At 44.1% G+C, this 9,436-nt stretch overlaps 1 protein-coding gene and 1 pseudogene across 4 annotated transcripts in view; one reads left to right on the forward strand and one right to left on the reverse strand.

Annotated features, from left to right (window-relative positions):
• TESC (tescalcin) overlaps positions 1–9,436 on the forward strand; it is a 66,106-nt gene that overhangs the window by 25,749 nt on the left and 30,921 nt on the right. For all 4 annotated transcript variants that reach the window (XM_010828546.1, XM_010828547.1, XM_010828548.1 and 1 more), the window contains exon 2: positions 3,963–4,032. In XM_010828546.1, the coding sequence (XP_010826848.1) occupies positions 3,963–4,032 (70 nt within the window). The remainder of the gene's footprint in view (positions 1–3,962; positions 4,033–9,436) is intronic.
• On the reverse strand, positions 17–1,057 carry LOC104980187 (annotated as a pseudogene).

Below are 9,436 nucleotides of genomic sequence, written 5' to 3' on the forward strand. Positions count from 1 at the left end.
CGTCCTGAGGAACATGTTGAAAATAACACTGTGAAACTGAAGGGCGGCATGAACGTGGCAACCTCTGGGCATGCCTCCAAACACGCCTCCCCTTAGGATGGGCTCCGAACCCAGGCTTCAGTGTGGGGAGGATCAGAATCCTTCGGAAGAATAAGAAGTTCATGCTTTTGAAATTTCAAAGAAGAATTTTAAGGCCCAAACACATTTCTCTTCACCTCCAAACCACATTAAGCTTCCAGTTCCAATCCCAGCTCGACTGTGTGCCCTCCTGCATTGATGTTCTTTCCATCGATTAGAGCTGACAGGGTCAGTTTCCCTCCAGGTCGAAGGGTCTGAGTGTAACCCAGTCCAATCAGGCTGGTATTATTTACTTGAGCAGAGAGAGAAGTTCTAGAGTCCAGCGTGTACTTAGCAGAGATGCCAAAGTGCGTGTTGTTCCCCTCACCCATCCACGTGACATTCATTAACATTTCAGTCTTGTCGCTCACCTTCTGGCAGACGGACCCTCCAAATTCGTGCCGTCATTCCTGTGAGTGTGCAGCTGGAGGTCTGCGGCTTTGTAACCCAAGGCAAAATTATTCTGTGACAATTTGGAATCAGCTGTGTCAGAACTCATCTGATAGCAAGTCAACCTTCAAAGGCCAGCACAGCCCAGCCATAGATGGTTGGCCAGAAAAATCTATATCGATATGACTGCCAAGACTGAAACAATCCCCTTTATAGGAGGCCTTCACTTTCCCATTCTTCTTTCCTGTGTGCGGTACAAATATGGTATTAAGAGTCAGTTTCAGTCCTTCAGCCGACTTATTCTCCCAAGCAATTTCTGTCCCAGGAGTATTGTCTGTGTTCCACTCTTGGGTGAAGGTCAGGCTGTAGTTACCAACCTTGTATTTGCCTCTAGGTTGCCTGATGCTTTCCCTGTATCTGTGTAAGCATTACCAGAAGTAGAAAATTCCACTCCACTATATGACTTGGTTCCCAGATCTATTTTGACCGTGCCAAATCCATATCCTTTATTGAAGACATCTTTAGCAGCCTCTCCTAGGTCACAGGAAGTCGGTTACCCCATCTCCGGCCGGAGGGCCTCTCCGCTCTGCCTGGGGCGCTGCTGAAGGTCTTCCAATCTGAGGACGTAGTGTATCTCTCCATCTGTTTATGTCATCTTCGATTTCTTTGATCAGTGTCTTGTAGTTTTTAGGTCACAGGTCTTTTGCCTCCTTAAGTAGGTGTATTCCTAGGTATTTATCCTTTCTGGTGTAATAGGTTATTTCCTGAATTTCCCTTCTGCTCTTATATTGTAAGTGTATAGGAATGCAAATGATTTCTGTGTAACTAATTTTGTATCCTGCAGTTTTACCAAATTCCTTGAGCTTTAGTAGTTTTCTGGGAGCATCTTTAGGATTTTCTATGTATAGTATCATGTCATCTGCGAGCAGTGACAGCTTTACTTCTTTTTCCAATTTATGTGCCTTTTGTTTCTGTTTCTTCTCTGATCACTGTAGCTAGGACTTCCAAAACTGTGCTGAGTTTAAGTGGTAACAGTGGACATCCTCGTCTTGTCCCTAATCTTAGAGGGATACTTTCAGCTTTTCATCGCTGAGAATGATGTTAGCTCTGGGTTTGTCATATATGGGCTTTTTAATGTTGGGATGAGTCCCCTCTGTGCCCACTTTAGGGAGAATTTTTATCATAAATGGATGTTGAATTTTGTCAAAAGCTTTTTCTGCATCTATGGAGATGATTATATGGTTTTTATTCTTCAGTTTGTTAATGTGGTATATCACCGACTGATTTGAGGATATTGAAGAATCCTTGCATCCCTGGGATAGATCCCACTTGATCATGGTGTGTGTTCCTTTTAATGTATTGTTGGATTTGATTTGCTAGTATTTTGCTGAGGATTTTTTTTTTTTTTTTTTTAGTATTTATTTACTCATGTATTGGCCATGGTGGGTCTTCATCGCTGCACATAGACTTTCTCCTGTTGCATCTAGCGGGGGTTACTCTTCATTGGTGTGGGGACTTCTCATTGTTGCACAGGCTCCAGGCATGCGGGCTTCAGGAGTCGCAGTGTGTGGGCTCAGTAGTTGCGGCTCCCGGGCTCTAGAGAGCGGGCTCAGTAGTTGTGGCACATGGGCTTAACTGCTCCGAGGCATGTGGGATCTTCCAGGACCAGGGATCGAACTGACATCCTTTGTGTTACAAGGCAGGTTCTTAACCACTGGACCACAGGGAAGCCCTATTGAGGAGTTTTACATTTATGTTCATCAGTGATACCTATAATTTTCTTTTTTTGTGTGGTGTCTTTGTCTGATTTGGGTATCGGGGTGATGGTGGCCTTGTGGAATGAGCTTGGGAGTGTTCCTTCCTCTGCAGTTTTTTGGAAGGGTTTCAAAAGTATAAGTGGTAACTCTTCTCTAACCATTTGATAGAATTTGCCTGTGAAGCCATCTAGTCTTGGACTTTTGTTTGTTGGAAGATTTTTAATCACAGTTGCAGTTTCAGTACTTGTAATTTGTCTGTTCGTATTTTCTATTTCTCCACGGTTCAGTCTTGGAAGGTTGTACCTAAGAATTTGTCCAGGAGAGTTCTCTGGCAGTCCAGTGGTTAAGACTCCACGCTTCCACGGCAGAGTGTGCGGGATCAATCCCTGGTCGGGGCACTAAGATCCCACATGCCATTCTGGGCTGCACAGCCGAAACAAAACCAATAAACAAATAATCTTTTTTTTTTTTTTTTTAAGAATTTGTTTCTTATAGGTTGACCGTTTTATTGACTTACAGTTGCTAGAGTAATCTCTTATGATGCTTTGTATTTCTGTGATGTCCATTGTAACTTCTCAGTTTTCATTTTATTAATTTGAGGCCTCCCCCTTTTTTCTTGATGAGTCTGGCTAAAGGTGTGTCAATTTTCTTTATCTTTTCAAAGAACCAGCTTTGAGTTTCATTGATCTTTTGTTTTCTTGGTCTCCGTTTCATTTATTGCTGCTCTGATCCTTATGATTTCTTCTACTAACTTTGGGTTTTGTCTGTTCTTTCTCTGGTTATTCCAGGTGTAAGGTTAGGCTCTTTATTTGAGATTTTTCCTGTTTCCTGAGGTACCATTGTATTGCTATAAACTTCTTTCTTAGAACTGCTTTTGCTGCATCCCATAGGTTTTGGATCATTGTGTTTTCATGGTCATCTGTCTCTAGGTGTTTTTTGATTGTGTCTTTGATTCCTTTGGTGACTTATTTAATTTTGCATATGAGATGGATATTCACTAAACTTAAACATGGTCACTGTTTCACTCACTGTGTGAGTCAAATCATTTGCAGTACACCTTAAACGTCTACAGTGCTGTGCTGTACATCAGTTATATCTCAAACGGGAAGGGAAAAAAATGAAACAGTTGAGGTTATGTAAATGCATCGCCCACAGCAGCAATGACCAGAAGTCCGCTTCTTTTCCTTCCACTTCCCCCGCTTTTACCAGATTCTCTGTACTCTTCTGACTACAGGTCTTCCCCGAATCACTTCTGGCACCAGCCTGAACCATCTCGCCCTCCCCTCCTCCTCTGTTTCTTAAGACGTGACACACAAAGCCCCTTTCTCATCGGGGAAGACACCCATCTTCAGGAGTGGGAGGGGAGAAAGCCAGACAAGCCGATACGATCTCTCTTAACGAGCTGAGGAAGGAGAGGGTGAGCTGGTTCACGTTTGTCCTGTTCGCCAGGAGCTGTTGTTAATAGTAATTGTCTTACTGCTGAGGGGATCAGAGCCAGCAACCCCAGCGCTGCATTACCAGGAGGAATGGCAGACCCTTTCTCTGCTGCTTCATCCCACGCTCAGTTTTGCCTTCGTGGGATATGACCCGAGAATGAACCAAACAGGAGAGTGGGAATGAGGGTCCAGCCTGCCTCCTGCAGCTCTGAGTTCAGAGGTCAGTGATGCCTTTTCTTTCTTTCTTTTTTCCCCCCTGCAGTCTCATCAGACCAGATTGAGCAGCTCCACCGGAGGTTTAAGCAGCTGAGCGGAGACCAGCCCACCATCCGGTAAGACGGGCAGCTGGGTGTAGGCGTCGGCAGGACTGTGGTCCTTGAGGAGGTCCCTTTCCATATATCTCTTCCCCTGAGTGCTGGCTGGCTCTGCTGGAGCCCCTGGGTGGTCCCATTTCCTGAGACAAACTTGTAGTTCCCTCAGTGCTTTGGGTCCCTTCTAGACAAGCTGTCCTTAACTGGGCCAGGCGGGAGGAACCCCACCTGGTTCTAACTGGGGTCAGAAGATTATACTGAAGGGAAGACAAAAGGGATGAAAAGCTGGTCAGTCAGCCACTTTACCCTGACTTCCCTGGGACCCCAGACACATAGGGAGGGCCTGTCGAATGCCAGGATCATGGTTCTAACTGGGGTCAGAAGATTATAACTGGAGGGAAGACAAGGGGGATGAAAAGCTGGTCAGCCACTTTACCCCGACTACCCCGACTTCCCTGGAACCCAGGCACAAAGGGCGGGCCTGTCAAATGCCAGGACCATTCCCAGTGCCAGGCACCCCAAGGTGAGTCGGTTGCAGTGTGCCTCAGTTCAAGAGTTGGATGCTGTCACGAGGGTGTCTTGACTCTGCTTCCTCCGGTCGGTAGTTCCAGCCCCAGACAAGATGGTGGGCGGCAGCTGTGGATTTCTGTCTAGGAAAACCACCGTTTTACGTCGTGTTATTTCATGTGAATCTCTTAGAAGGTGGGTGGTTTAACTTTTTTCTGAGGAGGAATGCCTCGGACTGTGCGTCTCCTCCTGGGAGCGAGTGTTCAGTCTTGGGTAGTGGCCATGTCATTTCGAACCAGGCTATGAGAGTTCCTCGTCAGTGAGTTGATCTGACTTGGTGAGGAAGACGCTTGGAGCCAAACCGTTTCCAACATAAAGCGAATGCTGCCCTGCCACAAACTATCTAACAGATGTAGTTTCCTAAAATAGGCATGCAGAGTCTCAAGGCTACAGACTTGGAACTTTAAACCTTTTAGTAGTCCAGGAAAGTGTCTTGTTTTCTTAGTAAGTGGATTTAAAATTGACCCAAGTTTGAATGGAAAACAACATGTAAATACTGTCCGCTTTGTCTCATCTGTCTAAACAATGGCATGTTAATCCAGCGCGTCATAGTCTCAAGAGCATCCGTTTCCAGAGCTCAGAGTCTGGCGGTCTCAAGGTTCTGGGGGCCATTGGTCTTAATTTGATTGGATCCAAGACAGAAGTAAGTGAAATCAGGACTGACTTTTTAAAGTTTTAAGGTTTATTTATTCATTTATGATTCTGCTGGGTCTTTGTTACTGTGTGTGGGCTTTCTCTGGTTGCGCCAATCGGGGACTACTCTGTTGCAACGCTCGGGCTTCTCACTGCAGTGGCTTCTCTAGTTGCAGACCCCAGGCTCTAGGCGTGCGGGCTTCAGTAGGTGAGTCTCACGGGCTCTGGAGCTCTGACTCGGTAGTTGTGACACATGGGCTCAGATGCCACACAGCATGTGGGATCTTCCCAGACCAGGGATCGAACCCATGTCCCCTGCGTTGGCAGGCAGATTCTTAACCATCGGATCACCAAGGAGGCCTGGGACTGGTTTCTTGAATTCTACACAGTCTCTCTTACTAATCCCAGTAATGAGCCCAGCAGAAGATCCCCTGGCTTCCTATGGGGTCACATGCCCAAGGCTGAGCCAATCACTGTAGCCAAGGGTAACCAGCAAACTGTTTTTTTTTCCCCTAGAGCTGTGAGTGAGCAGGGCGGGGTCACCTGTCAAGGGGAAGGGTGGAGGGTGGGGTGATTTCCCAGGGCAAGGTGGGCTTCCTTGGACCAGGGGCTGAGGAATGGATGCAGGTCTCAGGTGAGCTGACACAGGTACACCTGGATGTTGGAAAATGGAAGTGTCAAGGGCATCCTCCGTTTCTTTAGAAGTTCATGGGCACATGTGCTGTGCCAGGCAGGCAGTACCTGTGCTTGGGGGACAGGACCACCATGCAACTCTTAATTGGGGGTGTGTAAGGGTAGAGCCCCCTTTCTCAACATGACTTTCCAGCATGCTGTGCCCCCAGCATGTCACAATCTGCCCTGGGCTTCTCGTTGTTATGTGTCTGGGGTCCATGGGTCTTGGTTTGGTGAGAGGCCTCAGGTTTCAATTCCACACGTGTATACTTTTCAGACTTGGGGGAAGCAGAGGCAAAAACCCAGGCCTGGGAAACAAATCGTATTTGAAACATCTGTGTCCCTGGCTGGTTGACTTTGGGTTAGTTGCTGTGTTTCTCTGAGCCTGTCTCTTCTGTAAAGTGAGCGTGGTCATTTGGGATTTGATTTGAGCATTAAAGATGAGCAGACACACATGGTACACTTCTGTTCTGAGCTGGGTTGGTATTTGGCAAACAGGACTGTCATCATTCCACCATTGGTGAGGTCATGAGGATGCACCCTGAGGTGCCCAAGCAGTGGCCACTGATCCTCAGGCTGGAGTGGAGGTAGGGAGGGAAGGTGCTGTGTGAGCAGGAAGCCCTCCCACTCTGAGGCTGTAGCTTTGGAGCTCAGACTGTGTTGCCCAGCAACCCTTCATGGGCTTTTCCAAGGATATACTAACGTGTTGAGCTCTACACTTTTTTTTTTTTTTTAATTTTATTGTAGTATAGTCAATTTACAATGTTGTATTAATTTCTTCTGTACAGAAAGTGATTCAGTGTTACTTATATATTCTCGTTCTTATTCATTGTGATTTATTTCAGGATATTGAATATAGCCCCCTGTGCTATACAGTAGGACCATGTTGTTTATCCATTATTTTCTTGTTGAAATATAGTTGACGTACAATATCTTGTTAATTTCTGCTCTACAGCAGAGTGACTGTGTTATACACACATATAGATTCTTTTTTATAGTCTTTTTTGTTACGGTTTATCCCAAGAGACTGGATGTAGTTCCTTGTGCTATATAGTAGGACCTTGTCGTTTATCCATTCTAAATGTAATAGTTTCCATCTACTAACCCCAAACTCCTCCTCCCTCCTTCCGCCAAGCCTCTCCCCCTTGGCACCCACAAGCCTGTTCTCTATGTAAGTCTTTTTCTACTTTGTAGCTAGGTTCATTGTGCCATGCTTTGGATTCCATGTATGAGTGGTATCATGTGGTATTTGTCTTTCTCTTTCTAACTTCACTCACTGTGTGACTCTCTAGTTGCATCCATGTTACTGCAAATGGTGTTATTTCGTTCTTTTTTATGGCTGAGTAATATCCCATTGTGTATGTGTACCACATCTTCTTTACCCATTCCTCTGGCAGTGGGCATTTCATTTGCTTCTGTGTCTTAGCTACTGTAAACAGTGCTGCAGTGAACACTGGGGTGCATGTATCTTTTTGAATTATGGTTTTCTCCAGACATATGTCCAGGAGTGGGATTGCTAGATCATGTGGTGGTTTTGTTTTTAGTTTAAGGAATCTCAGTGTTGTTTTCCATAGTGGCTGCACCAATTTACATCCCCACCAACACTGTAGGAGGGTTCCCTTTCCTCCACACCCTCTCCAGCATTTGTTATTTGTAGATTTTTTAATGACAACCTTCTGACTGGTGTGAGGTGATACCTCATTGTAGTTTTGATTTGCATTTCTCTCATTAGTAATGCTGAGCCTCTTTTCACGTGCTGCTGGCCATCTGTATATCTTCTTTGGAGAAATGTCTGTTTAGGCTTTCTGCCCCTTTTTAGGAGAAGGCAATGGCAACCCACTCCACTACTCTGGCCTGGAAAATCCCATGGACAGAGGAGCCTGGTAGGCTACAGTCCATGGGGTCGCTAAGAGTCGGACACAACTAAGCGACTTCACTTTCACTTTTCACTTTCATGCATTGGAGAAGGAAATGGCAACCCATTCCAGTGTTCTTGCCTGGAGAATCCCAGGGACAGGGGAGCCTGGTGGGCTGCTGTCTATGGGATCGCACAGGGTTGGACACGACTGAAGCAACTTAGCAGCAGCAGCAGCAGCAGCCCCTTTTTAATTGGGTTGTTTTGTTGTTGTTGAGTTGTATGAACTGTTTGTATATATAAGCCCTTGTCAGTCACATCATTTGCAAATATTTTCTCCTATTCCATAGATTGTCTTTTCCTTTTTTAAAAATAGTTTCCCCTGTTGTACAAAAGCTTGTCAGTTTAAATATTTCCTATTTGTTTGCTTTTATTTCTGTCGACTTTGGAGACTGACAAAAAAAGTGGATTTTTATATCAGAATATTTTGCCTATGCTCTCTTCTAGGAGTTTTATGATGTCATGTCTTATGTTTATGTCTTCAAGCCATCTTTTAGTTTATTTTGTGCAGACCGCCAAGGATGTGTTCCAACTTCATTGATTTACATGTAGCTGTTTAACTTTCCCAACACCACTTGCTAAAGATTGTCTTCTTCCCATTTTATATTCTTCTTTTGTCAAATATTAATTGACCATAGGCGTGTGGGTTTATTTCTGGGTTCTCTCTTCTGTTCTATTGATCCATGTGTCTGTTTTTGCGGTAATACCACACTGTTTTAATTATTGTACTTTTGTAGTATAGTCTGAAGTCTGGGAGAGTTATGCCTCATGCTCAACTTTTTTTCCTTAGGATTGCTTTGGCAATTCTGTGTCTTTTATGGTTCCATGTAAAATTTTGGATTATTCTAGTTCTATGAAAAATGTCATGGGTAATTTATAGGGATCACATTAAATTTGTAGATTGCTTTGGGTAGTATTGGCATTTTAACAATATTCTTCCAACTCAAGAACATAGGATATCATTCCATTTCTTTGAATCTTCTGTAATTTCTTAATGTTTTGTAGTTATCTGCCTTTAAGTCTTTTCACCTCCCTGGTGAGGTTTTTTTCCTGAGGGTTTGTTGTTGTTGGGGGTGGGGGCTGGTATAATTTTAAAAGGTATTTTTTTTTACATTTTCTTTCTGATGATATTTCATTATTAGTGTAAAGAAGTGCAACTGCTTTCTGAGTGTTAATCTTGTATCCTGCTACTTTGCTGAATTCATTTATCAGATCTAGTAGTTTTTTTGTGGAGTCCTTAGGATTTTCTATATGTATAATATCATGTCATCTGCATATAGTGACAGCTTTGCCTCTTCCCTTCCAATCATTCTGTATATAATAGTTTGCATCTGTTAACCTGAAACTCCCAATCCCTGTCTCCTCTGACCTCTCCCTTCCACCTTGACAACAGGAGTCTGTCCTCTATGTCTGTGGGTCTGTTTGTGTTTCATAGATAAGTAGATTTCATATTTTAGATCCCACATATATAAGTGGTATCATATGATACTTGTCTTTGTCTTTCTGACTTAATGTGATAAATTACTCTGGGTTCATCCGTGTTGCTGCAAATGGCATTATTTCATTCTTTTTATGGCTGAGTATATATGTTCCACATCTTCTTTATCCACTCCTCTGTTGATGGACATTTAGGCTGTT

Source organism: Bison bison, unplaced genomic scaffold, assembly GCF_000754665.1.
Source record: "Bison bison bison isolate TAMUID 2011002044 unplaced genomic scaffold, Bison_UMD1.0 scf7180017864495, whole genome shotgun sequence".
NCBI lineage: Eukaryota > Metazoa > Chordata > Mammalia > Artiodactyla > Bovidae > Bison > Bison bison.